Source organism: Triturus cristatus, chromosome 11 (genome assembly GCF_964204655.1).
Source record: "Triturus cristatus chromosome 11, aTriCri1.1, whole genome shotgun sequence".
Classification (NCBI taxonomy): domain Eukaryota; kingdom Metazoa; phylum Chordata; class Amphibia; order Caudata; family Salamandridae; genus Triturus; species Triturus cristatus.
The window spans coordinates 523,635,361-523,662,557 of NC_140594.1; the positions used below are offsets into that span (position 1 = coordinate 523,635,361).

The following is a 27,197-nucleotide window of genomic DNA, read 5'->3' on the forward strand; positions in this document are numbered from 1 at the left end:
GTCTGGGCCTCTTGGGAGAGAGGACGAGAGTGAGTTCCTCCCTGGTTGTTCAGATAAGCATGGCTGTTGTTTTGTAGGGTTTGACAAGGATAAAGTTGGTTGTGATTGCTGGAAAGAAAGACTCCAGAGCCAAGTGGACTGCTCTCAGTTTCAGAATGTTGCTGTGGTACGGTTGTTCTCTGTCCGCCCGCACACAGTATGTCTGAAGGGAACCCATGTGAACTCCACATCCCTGAAGGGAGGCACCTTTAATTAGGGTTTGACTAAGTGGCTCCTGGTGAAATGGTGCACCCTACCATGAGATTGCTCCACTGAGACCACCATGGGAGAGATTGTTGTGCAGTGTGTGATAATGCAAGTTTGTCTTCCCAGCAATTGGAAAACTGGTTTCACTGATCCTCCAAACACTGCTTTAGGGGCCTCATGTGCAAACTTGCATTCGGTACTATGAAGATGCAAGAAGCCATGAACCCCAGAAGAGAGGCTATCTGTCTTGCAGAAGGATGATGAGAATGCAGAAGAGTGAGACATTTCAGAGCTAGGGATGATAGTCTCTCCTTTTGAAAGATACATTCTTGTGGACTATGTATCCAGTGTGATCCCTAAGTATTGTAGTTCTTGGACTAGGTTGACTGTTGATTTTAGGAGGCTGATCTACAGACCCAGGCTTGAGAGTCTCTACACAGATACAAACATGCTCATTTGTTTGGGATGAAGAGGAGGTTTTATCAGCCAGTCGTCTATGTAATAATACACAAAGACCATCTGTCTCAAGAATGCTGAGACCATGGTCATGCATTTTGAGAATGCTCATGTGGCTGATTTGAGGCTGAAATGGAGTACGTTGTTCTGGTAGTGCTGAGATCCCATCTCGAATCAGAGGAATTTTTTATGCTTTGTGGAGAATGGGATAGGGAAATATGCATCTTAAAGGTCAATTGCATGCATCCAATTCCCTTGCTGCAATTGTGGGTAGATTTCGTGCAGTCAGCATTCTGAATTTTTCTTGGCGTACGTACTTGTTAAGTTCTCTGAGGTCTAGGATGGGTCTCAATTCTTGCTTTAGTCCTTTCTTTTTACTAACAAGTATTGGGAATAGAGTCTCAATTCTCTTTGATGACACAGGACTTCCTCTATTGCCTCTTTTTGCATTAAGGTGTTGACTTCAGACTGCAAGTATTATAGCTGGTACTAGGATGTTTTTGTCGGAGGGACTGTCAGAGTAGGGGGACTTGAAGCAAAGAGAGTAGCCTCTCTGCACAAAATTCAAGACGAATCTGTCTTTTGTAATGGATTGTCATTCTTCCCAGTAGTTGGTAATACTACCCCGCCGCCCCACGGAGCAGGGCACATTGAAGGGGAAGTAACACTTGTTTTGCACCATGTTTCCCTGGTGCTGCAGGCTGCTGTTGTTGTTATGCACCCAGTTTCCTTGATCGTCTACGAGGGTGGAAGTGGGATCATGCCTGTTGCTGGTGCTGCTGCAGGTGAGGAGTTTGAACCCTCTGCTGGAAGAACCTTCTATCATAGGGCCTGTAACACCTATGGAACTCTTTTTCGTCTTCTCAAGGGCTACACCCATGAGAATTTCCAGCTTGATCTTCACCCTGGACATCTCTTCATCAGCTGAGAACTGAAGAGGAAGTTACCAGAGAATGGAAGGTTCATTACGCAATGTTGAACCTCAGGCTTTAATCCTGTGAGGCGTAGTCAGGAAGATCCTCTGATTGGAGACCAGGCCACCTTCATAAAGAACCGCCAGGAAATTTTGCCTGTCTTATTTGGGGAGCTTTTTGGGGAAACCTTAACAGCTAATCCCAGATGGATCTGTCATATATGGCTGTGCTCAGTTTTATGGCACCCCTCATTAAGACATCATTGAATGTCAATAGGTCATCCATCGATGTCACGTTTGTTGGTGGTGTGTCAGAGTAGGAGAGTGGTTTCTCACTGATGACCTGGAAGATATAGACTAAGATGGCAATCTGCATCTGTGTCTGGAAGAAGCCGTGCGAGATCTAGACATTCTAGATCTTGACTTGGCCCTGGACTTTGTGCGAGATCTGCAGCGGTAATGCACAGGACTTCAAGACCTTGGATGTGGTGGTGGCAAACGCCTACATGGTGTGGCACTCGTAGCTGTAGGAGGCACGAGACAGTACTTGGTGAGAACCATGGTGGAGGTGTTCTGTGATTGGGTGTGAGGCTTGGACGGAGAATATGCCTGGGAATACTATGCATCACATGGTGAAGGCACTGGTCTTTTCTTTAAGCTTTCCAGCCACCTTGGCGATATGGTAACCGGAGAATGTGATCTAGACCTAGAAGGTGTTTGAGGTCTTGATGGCGTCAAGTCCACTGCAAAGATTTGCACTCAAGGAATATCATTTGATGTAATTCTGCAACATTTTGTGTGTCGATGTCCACAGCTGTTTTTCTTTCTACATGGTGCTGGGTGTTTCTTTAGACCTTCACGTCGACTGGAGTTTCAACCTCGATGTTCTGCTTGTGGCACAGATTGCCTTGACAGTGTACCGTGTCTCAACGTCGTATGGGTTTTTGATGTTGATTGATAAGAGTCTTGTTGCTAACGTTGACTTTGACAGATAAGGCTGATTTGAAACTGAGTTTCTCAACGTCGTCAGGTGATGCCTTTTTGTCAATGAAGAGACTTTTCTCGTCACGCGTCCCATGTGTTCTGACATTGAGCAAGGAGCCGACCCCACCTTTAATAGTGTCATCCATGGCAAACAAACAGATATTTTTCTCAACGTTCTACCTCTTGAAGTCAAACAGGACCTGGTTTTATGACGTTTTTCTCGAGACCGGCCTCTCTGATGTTCTTCTGTACAAGAGGAGGGATCTTTAGAGGAAGAAAGATGTTCCCCTAGGCCTCTTATAGATGATTTACTCTTCTAGAGTCCATGAAGTCTCATCTTTTCTTTGTCCTTCAGGGTATGCCTTAATAGCTTCTGGCAGTGAGGACAGGAGTCAGGATGGTAGGACTCCAGCAGGCAGACAATGCAGACGCCATGATGGTCAGTCTAGCCCTTCTTTTTTTAATCACAGGAAGGTCACTTCACAAAGAATGAAGGCATTTGTGACAGAATAAAAAATATTTTATGTCAGATAAAAGGCTGTCAGTATAGCAGATATTTGCAACTATCCAGCATAAATGGTTAGAAACTGTTTTGAAAAGATTCTTCTGACTATTGTATGCAAGAAAGGAGAGCTCAATGCTACAGGATCCTAACTGAAGGATTCAGAAAAATGAACTGACCCAACTGTCACCTCAGGGGCATATATATATATATATATATATATATATATATATATATATATATATATATATTAACTGAAAAAAACATAGGTTTCAGGGGCGTTATAGTTAGTTGGACATTTCACTCGTACAAAACCATAGAAATTCCCCTGTTATAGTTAGTTCAGCTAACTAAAACTTGCGCGCCCGCAATGCACTGCTGATGACGTCACATATTACATCACTCATGACATGGTCAGTGACATCACTCATGACATCACTGATGACATCTCAAATTACATCACTGATGACATCATTCAGTGAATGTGTGTTTTTCTGAAAATTAAATATGTTTTATAAATGTATATCTCAAGGTAGATGGGAGCATAAATGGGTATATAAGTGTCTAAATGGATGATTTTTTTTGTTGTAAAATTGATTGTATAACTGACTGATTAAGTATCTTAGTGAATACATGGGTTAGTGAGTAATGTTTAAATTTGTAAATATCTGTATCAGTCCCTCACTTTGTGTATAAGTGGCGGCATGGGTTGGTGAGTAGCTACATGGGTGTCTATATGGGTTATTAGTTGGTTTTTTGAGTATCAGTAGGAGTGTCTGTATGGTTCGGTGGGGGGTATTACTTAGTGCATAGATGCATGAATGAGTGACTCACTGTTTGTATGTGTTGAAGACAGCATGTGTGCAGGACTGTATAGGTGGATGAGTGTGTATGGGTGTGTTAGTGAGTGAATGACTGTCTCAATAGTGTCTTTATGAGTAACTACATATGTTTTAAACTAGTATATGTGAGTATTGGTGTATATAAGTGAGTGTGTGTGAAGAGTGAGAGATTGGAAGAGTTCCTGTACAAATAAGTAGGTGTTTCTATAAGTGATTGCTTAAGAGAGTAAGTATGTGTAAGTTTCTGTAGAAGTAAGTGTGGTAGTGTGTGTATAACTGTATATGCAAGTAAATGGATGTTTGATACTTTTTTTGCATGTGTGACTATGTGTGTGAGTAACTCTATGGATGAGTGGCGGTGTGAAACAGGGTGTATAGGTGTTTGAGTACATATGATGAGTGAGTACATCTATGAGTGACTGTATAGGGACTGTTGGTGAATGAGTGGATGTGTGTGTAGATCTTAGAATTACTGAATAGGTGTGTTGTAACTGGTATTGGGATGTCCATTGTTTTGAAAATGTTAGTTTATATTTTTGAGTGTGTATCAAACGGTATATTAGGGTGAGAGGCGGTCTGCCACTCTATCACAAGGATGATGTCATCAGTGATGTCATTTGAGATGTCATGAGTGATGTCACTGGACCATGTCATGAGTGATGTAATATGTGAAGTCATAAGCAGTGCATTGCGAGCGCGCGAGTTATAGTTAGTTGAACTAACTATAACGGGGGAATTTCTATGGTTTTGTACGAGTAAAATGTCCAACTAACTATAAAGCCCCTGAAACCTATGGTTTTTTCAGTGAATATATATATATATATATATATATATATATATATATATATATATACAATCCACATTTTCAGTAGAAAGGCGCTCTCAGGAAAAAGACTCAGCAAACTCCAATCAGTAGCAAAGGGATTTATTTAACTTCATAAACCCTCCGTGAGGCGTTTCAACCCAAGATGGTCTTGAGGGTGTGATCAAGACCATCTTGGGTCGAAACGCGTCACGGAGGGTTTGTGAAGTTTAATAAATCCCCCTGCTACTGATTGGAGTTTGCCGATTCTTTTTCCTGAGAGTGCGTTTCTACTGGAACTTTGGATTGGATTTGCATGCCGGTTTATCTCCACCGGGGAACGCACCAATATATATATTGTGGAACGAATATCAGGGCAAGTAATCATGAAGATAATTAAATGAACTATTTGATGATATATATAAGAACTATAAAAGATGAATTATGCACCGAATCCAAACATATTATGAGATATTTGTCAGAAAGGGACCGCTATCATGAGTAATGTCTCTTTAATAATTTGAAAAACTGAGTTAGAGTCACGTGACCCTCATCACTGCTTTCTATTTGCCTTTATAAAGAAACTTTAAGGCTGCCACTCTGTTAAATGCATCTGAGGAAGACTCCCCAGAGTTGAAACGCGTAATGCATTGCCTGAATAAAGTTGGTCACGAAGGACGGTGGTGTGGCTTAAGTTTGCTGAATCCGGAAGGGGAGAGCAACGTCTTAGGAGTATTTGGGTAAATAACAAGTCCCAACAAACTCCGGTTCGACAGGCGGAGGCATCCTGCAGCGTTGCCTTTTCGTTTGGAATATATATATATATTTTTTTTTTTCACAGAAAAAACCATAGGTTTCAGGGGTGTTATAGTTAGCTGGACATTTCACTCGTACAAAACCATAGAAATTCCTCCGTTATAGTTGATTCTGCTAACTAAAACTCGCGCGCCCGCAATGCACTGCTGATGTCACATATTAGATTATTCATGACATGGTCAGTGACATCACTGATGACATCTCAAATGACATCATCCACGTGACAATCTGATACACCTCATCATACACTAGTATAACCTTTTATCACTCACTGTAACACCTGCAATGGACATTAGGCATTAGGCCAGAATTCGCCTTTCTCGAGCAACACTGCGTGAAGTGTAAGAAACTTATATGCTTCAATGAGCAGTCGGTGGATGCAGTTTGTGCTGCGCAACGCAACCATCGTTGTTAATTTTTTTGTTTTTGGAATGATAAGTAATTCCAAATGTTTCCTGTTTTATTCATTAAAAAAAAATACAAAATTGTTAAAAAAAAATACAAACTAAAAAAGAAGAAAAAAAAAGTTCTTATCAGAACTACCTTATCTGGTTAAAGAAAGAACTGTAATTGCAAGGTAATGTGTGAAAGTTTGGTTGAATATATGTATACAGCATGATTGACTGAAAGAATGCATTAGTAGTGTATGGTGAATTTATAGGTGAAGATTTATGAGGAAGTACTGCAGCGTGACACTGCAAGCTCTTTCGCTGCACTGTGGCACTTCCGAAGCACAGGGATGTGACATGTGTACATGAATATGTTGCAACTCTGTGCTTCCCTCTGCAGTGCTGCACAAACTGCAGCCATGCGGTGACACAGGCACCCTTGCACCATGGTGCAAGGATGTCTGTGTCGTGTGTGGAAAAAAAAAATATGTAAAGGCATTTTCCTCTTTCAATGTATGCTGTGGAATGCAGCATGCATTGAAAGAGGAAAAAATGTGGAGAAATGAAAACAATTATCCTCGTTGCGCCTTGCTACACCAACTCTAGGATGGCGCAGCATTCACACACATCTCCAGATTTACGATTTCTCATAAATCTGGAGTTGTGTCTTGTTCTATGGGTGTTGCGTGGGAACACCCACAGCAACACCTATGGAACGCCCCTTCAACGCAAAGTTCTATGTATGAAGGGGTCGTATTTACAAGGAGAGGAAAAACCACGCAGGGTGGCTTTTCCTCTCCTTGTAAATATGAAGGAGTGTCTGCCGCCATCACTACGTTACAAAAAGTGACGTACTGGTGGCGCAGAAAACAGCGACGCGACGCGACCCGACACCATTTGACACCTATGCACCCGGCTTCCTTGGGTGAGGTAACTCGAGTACTCCGGTGCTCCTGTGGGTGTTGGCCTTAGATACCTCTAAGTCCAAAAGGGTTTGCTCGAAGTCATCCTCTAAGTGTCCTTAACTCTTAATTTCCAATCGCGCCTTTCCCCATAGAAGTTAACGCCGATTTGCGGCTGTGTCCTCACACTGCACACGTCCCCCGTGGGTCCCCTGTGTCACTACCTAGGGTGGTTCCTTGTGGTCCAAGCACTTCTACAGGCTCTAGGCCTTGTGTCTAGTTCAGTCGTGGTTCTTATACCACTTTATTGGTACGCCCCTAGGGCCCAAACGTGTATTTGTGCTTTTACTGTTGAATACTGACTTGCAACTTAAGTACTTCGAACTCCAGTCTCATAAAGAGACTAGAGGGGTGTGTTTTATCTTAAATACATATATTTTTAAATATATACCTGGTGTGGTTGTCCTTTCATTTGGTCATTCAAGAGATTATAGACTGGTAAAACAAGCTGCTTTACATTCCTTCAAGACTTAGCCTGAAGGCTGCTCTCCATAGCTACCACTAGGATAGCTTTCAATAAAGGTTGTCTTTAACCTATCACCATAAGGGGTTGTTTGGACTGATACAAGGTGCCCACTATAACTAGTGGACAGCATATATCAGGTCAACTTCTCACAACATATATACAGGTGAAGACAAAATAGAACAGCGTCCGTAATTGGAATCAGACCGACCTTGATTCCCTTTCATGTTCCTTGGCTTCCTCCGCTCCTGATCTTACCAACCTTCCCCTTGAGTCCCAGGCCAATGCCATCAGTACATGGCTTTCCTCTTCGTGTGATCGAGTGGCCCCGCTAAAAAAGATCAAGGCGGTTCGCCCTTACGATGCGCACAAATGATTCTCTCCAGAGCTTAAAGCTTTAAAACTCGACCTCAGGCGGTCGGAACGTCTCTGGAGACGACAGTACTCTCCCTCCTTGCGCACTAAATATAAATCACTCCTCACCGATTATAAACAAGCTATCCTAGTGGCCAAAACCTCCTATTTCACCGAGAGAGTAGCTCTCTCTGCAAATAAATCCTGTGACATTTTTTCCCTGGTTCACAATCTTGCCACCTCTGATCGCTCTTCCCTTGGTTTGGTTCCCTCTCAGTCCCTCTGTTTGTCACTCAATGACTTTTTTATAGACCAGATCGTGAGGATTAAAGCTAACATTCCGACTGTGCCCCAACCTACTTCTAGGTGCTTTGTCACTTCCCCGCTTTCTTCCCTTGCCTCTTTCCCCCCTATTTCTCTTGATCTATTCTACAACTACCTGCTCAAAGTTAAATCGGGTTCCCCTGCAGACTGTGCCCCGGCGCGCATTCTAAAAACTCTTTTCACCGACTCTCCTGTTCCCCCGCTCACTTTACTTAATTCTTCTTTGGCCTCTGGTTCTGTTCCTTTATCATTTAAATCCGCCGTTGTTCTCCCCATTCTAAAAAACCCGGCCTGGATCCTTCCCTCCCTGCCCATTTCCGACCCATCTCCCTTCTCCCCTATTTAGCCAAGATCCTCGAGACCCATGTCACCTCTTGCCTCTCCTCGTATATCGAGGATAATGGCCTTCTCGCCTCCCATCAGGCGGGCTTTCGCTCAGGTCACTCCACGGAGGCAGTGGTTCTCGCGGTTCTGGATGAACTTAAGGGGAAGGCAGACTCCAACCTCCCCCAAGCCTTGGTCCTTCTCGATCTGTCCGCTGCGTTTGACACGGTTGACCATTCCATTCTTCTCGCCCGTGTCAGCGCAGCGGGCATTCGGGGTGCGGCCTTTTCCTGGCTGGCATCCTTCCTTCGGGATAGGTCCCAGGCGGTTCATCTCTCCGGCTTTTCTACCCCCCCGTCCGGTCACCTGCGGTGTTCCTCAGGGTTCTTCTCTTTCCCCCCTTCTTTTCAATCTTTACATCTGTCCCCTTGTCACCTCTCTTCTTGAGCAGGGGGTCTCTGTGTATAATTACACAGATGACCTCCAGCTCGTCTTTGATCTTTCCTCCTCTCCTGACTCTCTTCCTAAGTTCAGTTACACCTTAATCTTCATCTCCGAGTGGATGAGCGCTAACCATCTTAAGCTCAACCCTGATAAGACGGAACTTGTCCTCACGGGTGGAAAATTGCCGCCAGAAAAAAACCCTAAAGGTTGCATGAGAGAACCCGGAGTTAGCTAAATGCAAGAAGAACGGTAACAATTGTTCTGGTGTGGAGTGAAAACGGGTGCACCCCATTAGATGCACACCAGTGGAGAACCCTTTTCCACTTTAATTTGTACGTTTTCACCGTAGAAGGAGCCCTCGCCTGAGCTAAAATGTCTCTACAGTCCTGTGGAATATCCAAATGGGCAAATTCACAGTGCTCAGGTTCCAAGCTGATAAGCTCAGTGAGGAGGGATTCGGATGACAAATTTTCCCCTTGTCCATCGTGAGCAGATCTGCACGAGGATGTAGAATGATTGGTTCGCATTGAGACAGTAGGAGTAGTTCTGAGAACCATGCCTGCCGAGGCCAACGGGGGGCTATAGAAGTAGATGGCAAGGTTGCCTCCGCATCTTCCACAGAAACTCGAGGTACGAGTGGGATTGGGGGAAGAAAAAACGTAGCCAAACAGATCGTACCAGTCCATCAAAAAGGCATTGCCCAGAGATCTTTTGTGGGGATGCCAGCTTGCGTAGTCTCGGCATGTCCGGTTCTCTAGTGTGGCAAAGAGATCAAGTTGTGGGCGACCCCATTGTTGAAATATCCTCTCTAGAGTTGGTTGATGCAACTCCCATTCGTGGGTCGATGAGGAGGACCTGGTCAGGGAATCCGCCAGGATATTGGATACCCCCGGACGATTAACTGCTGCATATCGTGATGCGATGGTTGACAGACCAATCCCAAATCGACTGAGCTAGTCGAGACAGTTTCGGAGATTTTATCCTGCCCTGCTTGTTTATATAGTGCATGCAGGTTGTATAGTCTGTCTGTATCAGGACTGATTCTCCTTGGATTAAAGGATGAAAAGCTTTGAGAGCCAGCAATATATAGCCATGAGATCCAACCTGTAGAAGTGCCAGGTTTCTTGACATATTGACCATTTTCCCTTTATTGATAAATCCTCCAAATGAGCACCCCATCCTTCCAGAGAGGCGTCTGTTATTGTCATGTCTGGTACCATTGTCAGAAAAGAAATGCCTTCCGTTAGATTTAACGGTTGCGTCCACCACCTTTGCGCCAACTTCATCCGATCTGTGACGTTTACAACATCGTTTAAAGAACCTGTAACCTGGCGTTCTTGGACATCCAGTACTCCTTGGATGGGGCGTGTCTGTAATCTGTAATGAGGGATCAATGCAATGCATGATGACGCCATTTTCAGAAAGGACTTCAATATTCTTACAGAAACGGGTCTTTTTGATCTGATAAGGGTTACCAGTCGGAGCATTTTTTTTTTTTTTTGAAGACGGTCTTGGGAGAGAAGTGCCCTCGCTGACACTGTCTAAAGTTGCTCCCAGAAAATCCGTGCGATAAGAAGGCTGTAGATGGGACTTTGTGGTATTTATGGAGAGCCCTAAGGCGCGAAAACACCTCCTGTCAAAGATGTGTGTGTGTAGAAGTTGAACTTTCGATTGTGATTTTAGGAGATAGTCGTCCAGAAATGGAAATATCTGAACACCCTGGAACGTAGGACGCTACCACAGGGGCTAGCACCCTTGTAAACACTCGAGGGGCCGAGCGTAGTCTGAATGGTAAACTTTGAACTGGAAAAACCCCTCAACCCACTCGAAAACGAAGAAATTTCCGATGTTGTCGTAGTATGGAGATATGTAAATATGCATCTTGGAGGTCGATTGTTTCCATGAAATCTCCATGTGAAAATAATCGCAAGATCTCTACATGCGTTCGCCTACGAAAAGAATGTTTCTTTAGATACCTGCTGAGAGCCCTCAGATCTAGAATGGGCTTCCATTCCCCCTTCCTTTTGGTGATAAGGAAGAATCGGGAATAAATCCTTTCCCTCTTTTGAGATCTTGGTACTACTCCTATGGCTCCCTTGTGTTATAGAAATTGAACTTGTTGTAACAGTTCTTCGATATGAGCCTGTGGCAGTCCGGTAGGTGGTGTGGGTGGAGGGAATTCGATGAACTCCAAAGTGTGACCTCTTTCTATAATTTCCAAAACCCAACGGTTCCTTGTATGGAGGACCATTGAAAATAGTACCGATAGATTCGATCTCCAATTTTCTGGGACTGATGGAAGTCATGTCTCTTAGGAGTGTAACCCTTGTAAGAGGATTTTCCTCTGTAAGTCTTGGAAGACTGCTGTCGAGAAGTTTGCTGTTGGTTAGAGGAATATCGGTTTGAACCCTGGTTATAAGGTCGATATTGATTGATTCCTCTTCGAAAATTAGAGGAGGTGCCGCGTCCGCGTGCACCCCGAAAGGGTTGTTTTCAAAATTGCAATGTGCCCAGAGAGCGAGCAGTATCTGTATCTTTCTTTATCGATTGGAGAGCTTCATCCACCTGATCTCCGAATAAACCTCTTCTTCGTCATATGCCATGGTCTTTGACGGTTCCGGCAGTTGCTCAACTAGTGTTGACATATCCGCCCATACTTGACGGTCCTAACGACCCAGGATGGCCAAAGCATTAGCTGCTCTCACCATGGTGGAAGCCATCGAAGAGAATTTTCACCCTATGGCATCCAAACGACATCCACCACGATCAGGTGGTGCAGTGATCGTAGATGCAGGGTTTCTAGCCCGGCATTGCGCTGCCTGTGTGACTACAGAATCTGGCTTCGCTTGACCAGTGAGGCACGCTGGTGCTCCTAATGGTGATTTGTACTTTTTCTCCAATCTAGGCACCCGTGCTGGAAGACTATGAGGCCTCCATAATCTTTTTGCCTTCCTCCCCAATAAATTCGATTATAGGGATTGTATGTGTTTGTTTAACAGGCTGATCTTTGAAATCGTATAGGAAAATAATCCTTCGTTAATTTGAACGTTAGTGCTGTCCTATCCCTTAACTGGTGGAACTTGCATATCAACAGGTGGTGAGTCACCAGGTAGCACCGGAGAGGGAGATGGTGTTTGGGCATGATAGTTATCCCACTCCGCCATACCATCATCATCATCGCCACCATCATCGAGAATCTCACCATCCTCCCTGTCCTGAGGAATTTCTTCTTCTTCTTCAGTATCATGAGGAGGTACTGCCCGAGTTGAAGAATGTCTCAGCGGTACTGTAGGTATTACCACAGAAAGTATTGGAGCCGGTACCGGTTCCGATATAGTTGTTGGCACCACTGGAGTAAGCGGAACCACAGACACTTGTGGTGATAAAGGAAAAAACGCCGATTATAGTTGTCACAACTGATTCAGCTAAACTTTCTTCTGAATCTTGATCTGAGTCAGTGGTAAAACAATGGTGAAGGAAGGCGGGAATCCTCCACCGATATAACCTCACCCGACATATCTTGTCAAGTACTCGGTGGTAATGGTAATAAAGCAACAGCAGCAAAGGACGAAGTAGTCGCTGTATATGTCGAAGAGATTTGGATTTTTAATGACCTCTGTGCAGAAGTCGTTTTTTTTTTTTTTTTTTTTAAACCCTTATTTTCACCGATGAGACTGCAGTCGACGGGCTCTGAGGCATAGAAGGCTATTGAAGAGATCTTCGTAGACGGAATCGTCGACGGAACCACCGTCGACGGAGCCACCGTCGACGGAGCCACCGTCGACGGAGCCACCGTCGACGGAGCCACCGTCGACGGAATCATCGTCGACGGAGCCATCGTCGACGGAGCCATCGTCGACGGAGCCATCGTCGACGGAGCCATCGTAGACGGAGCCATCGTAGACGGAGCCATCGTAGACGGAGCCATCGTAGACGGAGCCATCGTAGACGGAGCCATCGTAGACGGAGCCATCGTAGACGATGGAGCCATCGTCGACGATGAAGCCATCTTTGAGAAACTGGAAAGTTGAAAACCTCACTAGCCTGAGAACTATGTCTCGTGGGCGACACAGCAGTATTCAAAGAAGAAGAAGTGGCAGATGTCATAGTCAAAGACATTTTCTTCTTTTTAAGGAAAGGAGTAGGTAACTCCTGTACACTACTGCGTTTTGAGGTTGTGTGGGAACGGCCAGAAGTAAAGTTTTCTACCTCAGAATATTACTTAATCTTTATCCTTAAGTCTCTGGAGCCACAACAAGAGACGGCCTTCCCTGTCTTTCAGAGATTTTTGTAGAAAAATACTACAGAATTTACATTCACCCACTTCATGGTTAGGGTAAAGACAGTAAATACACTTACTGTGTGGATCTTCTGAGAATAAGGTAGCTTTCCACAAAAGAACAAGGTCTAAACAAAGACTTCTACTTGAAGTCATCCTGAATAGAAAAAACTGAGCAGAGCTCAGGGAGACTCCCTTTCACACGACGTGCGGTAGAAAATCTGAGGTGAGGAGCTCTGAGGAGAAGGTTCTAGAGAGGAGCTGGCGCCTGATTGGCCGGAGTTCGGACTAACATAATGACAGAGATAGACTGCGAATGTCTTTTTTCTCTTTCCATGTATCTCTATGGAAATTTCATATAGGGACATTCTTGAGGTTATTATATGCTTATATCTCTGTTTTTATATGATTACGTATGTATAGGTATATATATATATATATATATATATATTATCACTGTATATATTGCTATATTATTTACCGTGGGACTCCCACTTCGACGACGGGGAATATTCAAGCATGTGAATCTATGAAAGACACCCCAATACTGGAGAACTAGTGGACAGCATATATCAGGTCAACTTCTCACAACATATATACAGGTGAAGACAAAATAGAACAGCGTCCGTAATTGGAATCAGACCGACCTTGATTCCCTTTCATGTTCCTTGGCTTCCTCCGCTCCTGATCTTACCAACCTTCCCCTTGAGTCCCAGGCCAATGCCATCAGTACATGGCTTTCCTCTTCGTGTGATCGAGTGGCCCCGCTAAAAAAGATCAAGGCGGTTCGCCCTTACGATGCGCACAAATGGTTCTCTCCAGAGCTTAAAGCTTTAAAACTCGACCTCAGGCGGTCGGAACGTCTCTGGAGACGACAGTACTCTCCCTCCTTGCGCACTAAATATAAATCACTCCTCACCGATTATAAACAAGCTATCCTAGTGGCCAAAACCTCCTATTTCACCGAGAGAGTAGCTCTCTCTGCAAATAAATCCTGTGACATTTTTTCCCTGGTTCACAATCTTGCCACCTCTGATCGCTCTTCCCTTGGTTTGGTTCCCTCTCAGTCCCTCTGTTTGTCACTCAATGACTTTTTTATAGACCAGATCGTGAGGATTAAAGCTAACATTCCGACTGTGCCCCAACCTACTTCTAGGTGCTTTGTCACTTCCCCGCTTTCTTCCCTTGCCTCTTTCCCCCCTATTTCTCTTGATCTATTCTACAACTACCTGCTCAAAGTTAAATCGGGTTCCCCTGCAGACTGTGCCCCGGCGCGCATTCTAAAAACTCTTTTCACCAACTCTCCTGTTCCCCCACTCACTTTACTTAATTCTTCTTTGGCCTCTGGTTCTGTTCCTTTATCATTTAAATCCGCCGTTGTTCTCCCCATTCTAAAAAAACCCGGCCTGGATCCTTCCCTTCCTGCCCATTTCCGACCCATCTCCCTTCTCCCCTATTTAGCCAAGATCCTCGAGACCCATGTCACCTCTTGCCTCTCCTCGTATATCGAGGATAATGGCCTTCTCGCCTCCCATCAGGCGGGCTTTTTGCTCAGGTCACTCCACGGAGGCAGTGGTTCTCGCGGTTCTGGATGAACTTAAGGGGAAGGCAGACTCCAACCTCCCCCAAGCCTTGGTCCTTCTCGATCTGTCCGCTGCGTTTGACACGGTTGACCATTCCATTCTTCTCGCCCGTGTCAGCGCAGCGGGCATTCGGGGTGCGGCCTTTTCCTGGCTGGCATCCTTCCTTCGGGATAGGTCCCAGGCGGTTCATCTCTCCGGCTTTTCTACCCCCCCCCGTCCGGTCACCTGCGGTGTTCCTCAGGGTTCTTCTCTTTCCCCCCTTCTTTTCAATCTTTACATCTGTCCCCTTGTCACCTCTCTTCTTGAGCAGGGGGTCTCTGTGTATAATTACGCAGATGACCTCCAGCTCGTCTTTGATCTTTCCTCCTCTCCTGACTCTCTTCCTAAATTCAGTTACACCTTAATCTTCATCTCCGAGTGGATGAGCGCTAACCATCTTAAGCTCAACCCTGATAAGACGGAACTTGTCCTCACGGGTGGTTTATCTAACCCTTGGTCCCCAGCACACTGGCCCCTCTCTTTTGGTCCCCCTCCTACGCCTTCCTCCTCTGTTCGCACCCTCGGCATCAAAGTTAGTTCTGACTTAACAATGCATAGTCAGATTAGCTCTGTTGTGTCTTCCTGCTTTCTTTCCCTCCGTCTCATCCGGAAAATCTCACGCTTTTTCACCACTGATGCACTCAAAACCATAGTCCTGGCTTTAGTCATCTCTCGCCTCGACTATGGGAATGGCCTGTACGTGGGCATTCCTGCCTACGAGTCTCGTCGCTTGCAGGCCATTCAAAATCAAGCTGCCCGTCTCATTTTCACCCTTCCCAAATCTTCTCACATTACTCCTGTTCTTAAATCTCTTCACTGGCTTCCTATCCGCTTCAGATCTCTTTTCAAATTAGCCTGTTTTGCCTTTCAAGCTTATTCCCGCTCTGCCCCTGCCTACATCACCTCCCTTATTTCATCCCACGTCCCTAGTCGAACCCTCCGTTCTTCTTCTCTTTCTCTTTTGCGCGTCCCCCGTTTCCGCAAATCCAGAACTGGTGGCACTCGTCTCTCTGTTTTGGCCCCCCAGTTCTGGAACAGCCTTCCACTCCATATCCGTTCCATCCCCATTTACACCCACTTTCGAAAAGCCCTCAAAACTTTTCTTTTCACCCAGGCCTTTTCCTCATAGGTCCCCCGGATCCCCTCTGTGAGCTTTGACCAGGTCCCCAGCGCCAGGAAGCCGCTTGGTAGCAGTGCGCTTTATTAAATATTTTTTTTCATTTCATTTTTTTTTTCATTTCATTTCATTTCATGGGAATAGAAACTCTTGTATAGGCATACTGATTTCAAGGTATGGGGCGGGATAGTTAATATACTTGCAGAACAGAAATTCTCTCAAAGGTAAGTCTGACTTCTAAGACTTCCCCAATAACTACTTAGGAGGAAAGTGAGAGGCACCTGACAGTTCTATTCCTTGAAAAAAGGTTAAAGTTATCTTAAATAATCTACTGGGAGCGGTCCCAATAATTTGGGAGTAATAGAATATTAGTACAAAGGAGTGATCAAAGAAACCTAATCTTAAAGGGTTGGATTGACCTCTTCAGATAAAACAAAAAGGAAGTGAAGGGTAATAATCCCTTTGAAAGGCTCCTATTGACGTCTTGTTGAAATATGGGACTATGCAGCATAGAAATTACATCTATGTAACCCGAGAGGGTCACAGCTAATTTATAACAACACACACCCAGAAACATCTTCTACAACACAGATGTAAATTCCGTAGTTTTGCTGACTTGGTCTTTGCCATCATAGGAGTGATCCTGGGTGAATGCATGGTTAAGTAAACACCCTTAGCATCACAATTATTCAATAGGTTAAAGCTCCATCAGTAGTATTAATTACATATTTCGAAGCTAGGTGAACATGTGACACAAAAAACACACACAAAAAATCCACCCATTGTTTTCTCATTCTAACATTATCCAGACAAAAAAAAAGAATGACCTCATTTAGACTAATACATACAAAGTAATGTGATTAATTATTTTATCACTATTCGTCACAACAATGAAAATCAACATCAAATCACACCACATTTATTAATGAGTACTTACTTGTGTTTCAGTCCAGAAACGAAAGGTTTCAGTTTGCTCTCTTAGCCAGGTGTCATTTGTTACTCCACAGATTTTGATGGTACTTTCAAGGCTCTCATACTTGTACACTGCATGTTCTGCACCTTCTGTAATTTTTAGTGGTTCAATATGGTACCGCTGCCTTTGAGTCATGAAATATCCTCTGTGAAAAACAACTAAGCGCTGTACATCATCACTTACAAATTAAGGGTTTGAAGGCATTCATGTATCAAAGCTGACCTACAATTTATCATATAAAATGTGAATGGTACAATTCTATTTTTGCAGTCCAAGTGAAAGGTTCTATAATCTGTAACTCAAATTAATTGCAATCACACTTCTGCAGACTACTAACAGCTGAAGAAGGGTATGTTACTTAATGTACTCTTAGTTTTCCACCATAATATTCAATGAAGCACAATGCCAAGGGATAAACTCTCTTAGAACAAATATTTTAATTGTGTGGCTGGAGGCTGCATTGATAGGACATAGGAAAATAAGTTACTTACATGTAACTGCGGCTATCCAGTTTTAGTATCTTTCATAGATTCACATACCTGTATCATTCGCCGTCATCAGGATGGGAGTCACATGGTAAAATATTCAAGCAGTGCTTTAAAAGCTTCATAGGCTCTAATGGCCTTGAGCCAAGTCAATAGTAGCCTAGCTATGTCCTTTTTACAAAAGGACCAAACGTTAGAACCTAGCTATCAGCTGCCAGCACCCTCTAGAACACTCGGGCAGAAGCAAGTTCTTTAAGCACAAGGGGGGGGTGGGGGTGGGGGGGGAGTAAGAATCCCGATAATAAAAGAGAACTGCCTCCACAGGGAGGAGGGTGGGTTGCATGTGAATCTATGAAAGATACCAATACTGGATAACCGCAGCTACAGGTAAGTAACTTATTTTCTTATCCAATATTGGGGTATTCTTCATAGATTCACATGCCTGAATCCGAATAGGGTTAGAGGAAGGAAGGAGACATATAAATCATAACTCCCCCCCCCCCCTAGTTCCTGAGATATAATCGTGCATATACTCTATACGGGCAGAATGTAAAGAAAGGATTCGTTCAGTTATCCCCAATTGCGAGAAACACAATATGATAGTCTCCCACTTATTTTATGTCGATATCTCAAAGTAGCATTTGTCTAGTAGTCTCGTATTAGATGAAATAAGAGGCTGTGATATGCCCCTCGGGAAACGGCGCGTCCGCCGTACTCCTACGACAACATACTTTGGATACACAGCGTAGGAGTACGGCAGACGCGCTTCCCGAGGGGCATATCGCAGCGTCTTATTTCATCTAATACGAGACTAGCGGCGGCCGGAAATGGGCTGTGTTTGGCCATACTAATATGGCGGGTGTGAGGCCCGCTGCTGGCGTGCAGAAAAAGGCATTTCCCACCACCGCAGGCACCGCCCGCCATCCTAATAGACCACATAGTGTTTACCTACTCTGCTGAGGCCGATCTCCCTTCTCACCACAGACGTCTCTGATTAAATGTGAGTAGGCGTCTGAAAAAGCACGACTGAACTACTCAGATTTGACCATTAAATAAGAACCAAACTGTCAAGAATTCCTGTCATACGAGGGGAGGAAAACGGTAACCAGCGAAAACGGACTACATCTCCCAGGATGCTTAGCGGTTGAGAGGTTATGTAAACAGGAGAGCTGTTACATAACTCAAGGGAAACACGCCCTTATGTAAACAGGAGAGCTGTTACATAACTCAAGGGAAACACGCCCTTATGTAAACAGGAGAGCTGTTACATAACTCAAGGGAAACACGCCCTTATGTAAACAGGAGAGCTGTTACATAACTCAAGGGAAACACGCCCTTATGTAAACAGGAGAGCTGTTACATAACTCAAGGGAAACACGCCCTTATGTAAACAGGAGAGCTGTTACATAACTCAAGGAAAACACGCCCTATAAAGGGAGGAACCGGGAGGTACAAGGCTGTCGGATAATGTGTTTACACCGACGTACCTGCTCCGTGAAGAGCAGTGTTCCGGAGTGGTGCTCCAGTAAGGCAAGAACGGAGGTAGGTCGAGTCATTACTCCCTGGGCCGTGTCTTGCCCCATCGTCACCTGTGAAGGACCCGGAAGCTCTACCGGTCAACCATTGAGCTTCGCTTTTTGACTCGGCTGAGTCCAAGCGCAGTGGCGCTTTTGCTGGTTGGAGTCGTAACTCCCAGCCCGACCAGAGACACAGGGACTGCCAGCTGTAACGCACACCAGGAGGTGTTTGCCGCGTTACAGACTCGGAAGTCCACAGGATCGATCGAGCGGCTGCTCTCGGTTCAGTCTTCTTGCTTGTGATTGGGGTATCGGTGACGCATCACCAGGAGGTGACTCCGCGTCCCGGTGCAGTCTGAGGAAGAGGTTGAGCGGCTGCTACCTTCAGGTAGAGACCCCGGCTGGGTGTTTCCCTGACTCCTCGATTCTCCCCAACACTCTTCGTGCCCCTCACAGCCTACCGATTGGCATTGTCGGCCATTTCATTTCTGCCCTCTGTTGGCATACGCCGGGATCGGCGTATATGCAGAGGACGGTTAGGACCATCCGTGCTGTGGGCTGGTAACGTACTTAGCCTGGAGGATTCCAGTGACTATAACTTTTGTTTGTTCTTTGTATTTTATTTGCCTTCATTAAAAGAACTAACCCTTCACAAGTGGTTGCGTCCTCATTGTCCGTGGAAAGATTGCCGCCATTGCCGATTGACCAGGACACGCCCTCTACCGTGAGGCCACGCCCCCAGCCAGAAGTTCCCCTCCATAAAACATGGGCATCCCTAGGAAGCGCAGCGGACGAGCGCAGCGGGCGCGACGATGGCGCGCCGAAGGCGCGCCTAAGGCAAGCCCGTCTGCGCCCGTCCGCGCCAGAACGAGCCAGGAGCCAGGCACAGGAGAGCAAGTGAGGATTTCTTATTCCAGGGATTCCTTATGCCACCTCAATCTGCCTGTTCAACAGACATGTTCCCACTCACTGAGGGGAGATTCATGCTTCACCCACTGCCCCCACTGTCCTTTTAAACTTACTTCCTCTACTAACAAGCACCACCCTCAAACGATCATCAACATGGCCCTGATCAACTGCAGGTCTCTGCCCAAACACGCCCTTGAGATACGCCTACTCATCGAGGAACACCACCTAGAGATTCTGTTTCTTACAGAAACATGGCTTGCGCCTGATTCAGACGCAGATATAGTACAGGCCCTACCTCACGGATTCCAGATTCAACACCTGAACCGCCCTAAGGGCAGGGGAGGAGGGATTGCCATCATATTTAAAGAGTCTCTTGCTTGCAGATTTCTAGACAGCCCCCTGGCGGACTGTGAAAATACTCATTTCTCTATTCAAATGTCCCCCTGTATCTCCCTCGCAGGAATTCTCATCTACCGCCCTCCAGGAGCTATGGGGCAATTCCATAACTCACTTCTAGAATGCTCCTTGGCCATGGTCAGTACACGGCCCAACCTCCTAATTTTAGGGGACCTTAATGTTCATTTCGATAATAGCAAAGACGAAACAGCCACTGAACTGATCTCAGACCTGGCAGACAACCAACTCCACTTGCAAAACAATCTTCCCACACATAATCGTGGACACCTGCTTGATCCCATCTTCTGCAATTTTCCCGACCTTGTGGTGGGTACACCGATCCCTGTACCATGGTCCGACCATCTGCTCATCCCTTTTATTTGGCGAATCCAGTCCACACCTCCTTCTACCCAAGCACCCAGCAGACCTTCCCGCCCTTGGGCGAATCTGGACATCGACAAATGGAAACAAGCACTAGAGGACACCAGGCCACATCCCGAATTGAACCCTCATCTGGCAGATGCGAAGTTCACGTCCTGGATTGTTAAATCGCTAGACACAGTCCTTCCCAAAAAACTGCATCGGAAACCTAGGAAAAAAGCCACCTCTCCGTGGTTCACCCAAGAGATACGCCTCCTTAAGAAAATTTGCAAGCGAGCGGAAAGAGTTTGGAGGAAAAATTTTGATTCTAATAGTAAAAATGACTACAAACATACTATTCTCAATTACAAAAAGGCTCAAAAAAATGCTCAAATATCCTTTTTCAATAAAAAAATTAGAGAGGCATCCTGTTCGTCCAGAGAAACGTTTCTAATTGTGAAAGAACTTTTAAAGACACCTACGCCATCTGTCACGCATAATCTCTCGGACAACCATTGTAATGAGCTAGCCACGTTCTTCGACCTTAAAATTCAAAAAATCCTCCAACACCTTCCCCCTCTTCTCTCTGAAGACCCCATTCCTCCTCACCTGCCGCAGTGCCAGAATGGGGATTCAGAACTCATCCGCTTCCTTTCCATCAGTGAGGCAACCTTAGGGCCCATACTTCATTCCCTTAAAAGCGGTTCCCCGCATGACCCAGCGCCAGTGAGACATCTAAAACAGGTCGCCCCCACCATCCTAACACCTATGGTGAACCTGATAAATTCTTCCATAGAAAGTGGAACGGTTCCCTTAAATTGGAAGAAGGCTGTGGTAAAAGCTTTAATCAAAAAGCCTAATCTCGACCCTGGTAATTTGGCCAACTTCAGGCCGATCTCCCTTCTTCCAGGTATTAGCAAGATGGCTGAAAAGTTTATTAATGGTCAGCTAACAAATTATCTGGAATCCAACAACCTGCTTAAAACATCTCAAACCGGTTTCCGCCCGGGCCAAGGCACTGAGACAGCGATGGTGGCGGTTGTCGAAGAGGCTAGGAAGATCATTGATGCAGGAGGATCAGTGGCAGTGATCCTTCTGGACCTCAGTGCGGCATTCGACACCGTCAACCACGCTGTCCTGGTACAACGGCTGGAAAACCTTGGGATCTCGGGTCTGGCCCTCTCTTGGCTCAAATCCTATCTCCACAATCGCTCCTTCCAGGTAGCGGATGGCGATTTTATCTCCAGGGAGACCCCGGTACGTTGCGGAGTGCCCCAGGGCTCGTCCCTGAGCCCGACGCTCTTCAACGTGTATATGTCGCCCCTGGAGAAAATTGTCGTCCCGTATGGCATTAAACTTCTGACCTACGCCGACGACACGCAGCTGGTTGTCTCCCTCAGTCGGCCAGAGAATTTTACCACCGACCTGCACTCCTGTCTGGGGGACGTAGTCAGCTGGATGAACGCCTCACAACTAAAACTCAATGGGGATAAAACTGAGCTAATGGTAATTGGCAATCAGTCCCACTTCCGCCCGGAGTCTCTATGGCCCCCGTGCATGGGTCCCCCCCCAACCCCTAAAACTGACATCAAAAGCTTGGGGATTTGGTTGGACCATAACCTGTCCCTAAGCACCCAAGCAAGGAACACGGCTGGAATCTGCTTTGGCCTACTCCGTACCTCCCGCAAGATCCTCCACCTACTTCCCTTCCAGTCAAGAAAGCTACTCTTACAGGGCCTCATCCTTTCTAGACTGGACTACGGAAATGCCCTATATCTCGGCGCACCTAAAAAAGTCATAGCTAGGCTGCAGGTGGTGCAAAATGCTGCTGCCCGGATTCTCACAGGCACAAAAAATCGCTGCTCTGCCAAACCGGCGATTAGAGCACTCCACTGGCTGCCCGTGGAGCAAAGGGTCCAGTTCAAAGCCCTGTGCCTAACCCATAAAATTCTCCATGGGAAAGCCCCGCCCATCCTTAAAGACCTCGTGGTCCCTCACACCACGAGTAGAACTCTTCGTTCCTCTAATGCCCACCTCACCCAAATACCCAGGTTCAAGAAAGCTCGCTCCGGAGGCCGGCGGTTTTCCTATCAGGCGTCTAAAATTTGGAATGCCCTTCCTCCGGACCTCCGCGCCCAACCCAACCTTCTATCCTTTCGTAAATCTCTAAAGACGTGGCTGTTCCCTTAACCTCCCTTCGCTTTCGCCTGACTTATTTGATTTTCCTCAGCGCTGGGACGCTCTCGGGCAGCCATGCGCTTTATAAATCCCATTCAAATCAAATCAAATTCAATTCAAATCAAATTGTCGTGTCTGTTAAACGATCCTGAGACGTTCAGGGCGTTACAAAATATCCGACCTTAATAACACTAACTGTCTCCCGGTCGATAACAGACATGGCAACACTTGATGATGTGCTGGCTGCTTTAGCGGCCATGCAAGTTGAAGTGGCTGCCTCTAGGCAAGAAACAGCCGATGTAAAAGCCAGACTGGATGCTATCCAATTGGACCCGCTCACGCCCAGCACCTCCCTCACGAACCAGACCCCTGCGGTAGTAGTGGAAATGCCGGTAGCCATCCCCTTGGCAACACCAGAGAGGTACAGTGGGGATCCTAACACAGTGCAGGTATTCCTCACACAAGTGGCGCTACATTTATCGTGCAAACCAAAGGCGTTCCCCACGAGTCAGGCTCGTGTGGCTTTCCTTATATCCTATTTGGCTGGAAACGCGGCACAATGGGCCGTACCTCTGGTGAGCAGGGACGACCCCCTCTTATGTGATTGGGGTGCTTTTCGCGAGGAATTCCTGAAGGTATTCGACAGAAGGGCTGACTCGTACACGGCGGACCGTGAAATGCTTGAGTTGAGACAGGGATCCAACGACCTGGTGCAGTATCTCAACGCGTTCCGAAGGCTGGTTGCGGAAACCAAGTGGCCTGTTGCTAAACAGACGGCGCTCTTCCATCAAGGGCTGTGCGATGAGCTCAAGGACGCCGTGGCTCATATTGACCCTCAACCCAAGACATGTGAGGGCCTTATCAACCTGGTATTACGGCTGGAACATAGGCTAAGTGAAAGAAAGGGGGATCATGGGAGAAAAGGAAAATCCCTTCCATCCTATGTGACGGTGGGAAGTCCTGAAACTTCCACCGCATCCAAGGGAGAACCCATGGACATCAGCGCGATACGAGCGAGCCTCACAGCCACGGAGAAAGAGGCACGCCGTAAACAAGGATTGTGCCTATATTGTGGCAAAAAAGGCCACTACGTACGTGAATGCCCTGCCAAACCGAAGACGTCACGTTATCGGGCCAACCGGTCGGTAACAGCCGTGGTGGACATACCGGCGGAAAACTAGAGGACTCCAAGACCAGAGAAGGGGCGTCTCGGAGTCACTCATCCATCCCTTCACTTTCCAACTCGGTCACTAAGGGACAACGACACCTGTTTATCACGGTGCACGTGGGAGTGCATGACCAGTGGATACCCGTTGTGGCCATGGTGGATTCAGGGGCCACTGGCATGTTTATGGACCACAACGAGGCATGCAGGCTAGGGCTAGTGCTTCTTCCCAAAGCAGTACCCGAAGACGTCTATGCGGTAGACGGAAGGCGATTGGTGACGGGGCCCATCGGACAGCACACGGGGGTCCTTCCGATGAGATATGGGAGGAACCATTTGGAACAAATCGATTTTAACATCATCCGAGCGCCCCAATATGGCGTCATATTGGGATTGCCGTGGCTACAGAAACACAACCCCTTTGTGGATTGGCCAACACATCGCATCGAAATGACGTCACCGTATTGCTTCCTGCATTGTGGAATAAGAACGGAATCCCTTGACGCAGATGAGAGCGGGAGTCAGACGGTGGCTACAGCGGCAGAAAAAGATGTGGCTCTCCCCCAGGCTTATCACAGTTTTGAGGATGTATTTGATGAGGTGAAGGCGGAAGTGCTACCACCACATAGACAGTTTGACTGCCAGATCGACCTGGTGCCAGGGGCCAGCGTTCCCAGCGGCAGGCTGTATGCCCTGACGGAGCCTGAAAACGTGCATCTCCGGGGGTACCTGGATAAACTCCTCAAGCTAGGATTCATCCGCCCGTCCAAGTCTCCGGCCGCCTCGCCACTCTTCTTCATCCCGAAGGCTAATGGGGAGCTGAGAGCCTGTGTGGACTTTAGGGCATTGAATGCGATAACCATAAAAAATCGGTACCCCTTGCCTCTCATCAGTGTACTTCTGGAACAGGTCAAGAAAGCTCGTATCTACACCAAGTTGGATTTGAGAGGGGCATACCATCTGGTGCGCATGAGGGACGGAGACGAGTGGAAGACCGCCTTTAAGACCAGGTTCGGCCTTTTTGAGTACCTCGTCATGCCGTTCGGTCTGTGCAACGCCCCGGCAGCCTTTCAGTACTTTTTGAATGAGGTATTCAGAGAGGAGTTGGATATCTACGTGGTCGTATATATCGACGACATCCTCATCTATTCGTCCAGTGTGGAGGAGCACGTACACCACGTCAAAGCTGTGCTCCAAAAGCTGAGGGAAAACATGCTGTTTTGTAAACTCAGCAAGTGTGACTTCCACGTCACATCCGTGGAATTCCTCGGAGTGATGCTGAGTCCAGAGGGACAGGAGATGGCAGAACGAAAGATCAAGGCGGTGAAAGAATGGCCGGTGCCCCAAAGCGTGAAGGACGTCCAAAGTTTCATTGGCTTCGCCAACTTTTACAGGCGGTTTATAGATGGATTTTTAGGAGTGGTGGCCCCAATCACACAGCTGCTGAGGAAGTCCAAGGAGTTTGTCTGGTCCCCTGAAGCGAACAAAGCCTTTGAGGCCCTGAAAAGCGCCTTTGGTAAGGCGCCGGTGTTGGCTCACCCCGATCCGGATCTCCCCTACGTGGTGGAAGCGGACGCGTCGGATGTGGCGCTGGGGGCTATCTTGTCCCAACGCAACCACGACACAGGGGTGCTTCATCCCGTTGCGTACATGTCCCGCAAACTCAACGACGCCGAACGCAACTACCATATTGCGGAGAAGGAGCTTCTCGCAATCAAGGACGCCTTCACCGAATGGAGGCATTGGTTGATGGGGGCAAGACATGTGGTATCGGTGTACACGGACCATCGGAACCTACAGTTCATGACGGCCACTAGACACCTTTCTCCCAGGCAGCTGCGGTGGATGATCTTCTTTGCGGGGTTCAACTTCCGCATCACATATCGGCCGGGGACGGAAAACCGGAAGGCGGACGCCCTGTCCCGTCAATCTGCAGTTAAGGAACCATTGCCTGCAACCGAGCGTTCCATCATTTCCCCGAGGATGGTATTGGGGGTTATCCAACCGGATACTTTCCTGAGGGGAATAAAGAGAGGTATCAGGTCATTCGCATGGCGGAGGTGGCTCCTCAGTCACAGAGAATGGCAGCTGAAGGACGGGATACCCCTGAAGGGCAGGTGCCTATTGATACCCACGCCTAGGCTAAGGAAACAAGCATTCATCTGGTGCCATGACTCTCCATGCGCAGGTCATTTGGGCTTTGAAAAAACGGTGGCTAGCATGGGACGGCATTTCTGGTGGCCAACCATGAGAGTGGATGTCAGGAGGTGGGGACAGGAGTGTCCTACGTGTGCTACCATGAAGGCCGACCATGGCCGAACCCAAGGGCTCTTACATCCACTTCCGACCCCGGATAGACCATGGGATAGTATATCACTGGACTTCGTGGTGGGCCTACCGGTAGACCAGGGGATGACGGCAATACTGGTGGTGGTGGATTACTTGACGAAAATGGGGCACTTCATCCCCTGCAAGAGAGTCCCTACGGCCGGGGAATTGGCGTCACTACTCCTAAAGAATGTGGTACGACTGCATGGATTACCTGGGGTGATCGTGTCGGACCGGGGGTCGCAGTTTACTGCGCAATTCTGGAAGACTTGGTGCACTGCGCTGCATGTTAAGACCGCCCTGTCCACCAGCTACCACCCTCAAACGGACGGCCAAACCGAGCGCTTGAACCAAACGCTCAAACAGTATCTGCGATGTTTTGTGGACCAGGGCAGGGAAGAATGGGTCGACTTGCTATGGGTTGCAGAGATAGCCTATAACAACGCCACTCACAGCTCCACACAGTCATCTCCGTTCTATAGCAACTATGGCCAACATCCCAGGTTCTTGCCATTTCTACATCCGTTCAGAGAGGACAGGATTCCCGCCACAGCGGACAGGGTGGCACACATAAAAGACACGTTGATGCGCTCAAGGGCTGTCCTAATAGAGGCCAAGAGAAGATACAAGGCTGCGGCAGATAGGAAGAGAAGGCCCGGGCCACTGTACCGCACTGGAGACTACGTCTGGATATCCACAAGAAACATGAGGTTTCGAAAGAACAGTGTGTTCCATCCCAAGTACATGGGCCCCTATCGCATTACCAAGTGTATGGGTCCCGTGAACGTGAAGGTGTGCTTGCCCCAGTCATTGCGGATACACCCTGTCTTTCATGTATCATTGCTCAAACCAGCACCCTCCAAGCCGTCTGGGACACCTAGGCCGGTATGCGTGGAGTCGGAGGTGGAGTATGAAGTGTCGGGCATACGGGCGTCCAAATGGCGCAGGGGGAAGCTGTGGTACCTGGTTGCGTGGAAAGGCTATGGCCCGGAGGAGCATTCATGGGAACCGGCTGAAGGGGTTCATGCTCCGCGCTTGGTCTCCTTG

At 47.0% G+C, this 27,197-nt stretch overlaps 1 protein-coding gene across 1 annotated transcript in view; it reads right to left on the reverse strand.

The window, feature by feature from the left end:
- The window catches only part of LOC146784506 (zinc metalloproteinase-disintegrin-like VLAIP-B), a 3,216,124-nt gene that overhangs the window by 2,950,396 nt on the left and 238,531 nt on the right, over window positions 1-27,197 (reverse strand). Inside the window, exon 6 of the mRNA XM_085632968.1 lies at window positions 16,777-16,957. Coding sequence (XP_085489094.1) covers window positions 16,777-16,957 — 181 coding nt within the window. The remainder of the gene's footprint in view (window positions 1-16,776; window positions 16,958-27,197) is intronic.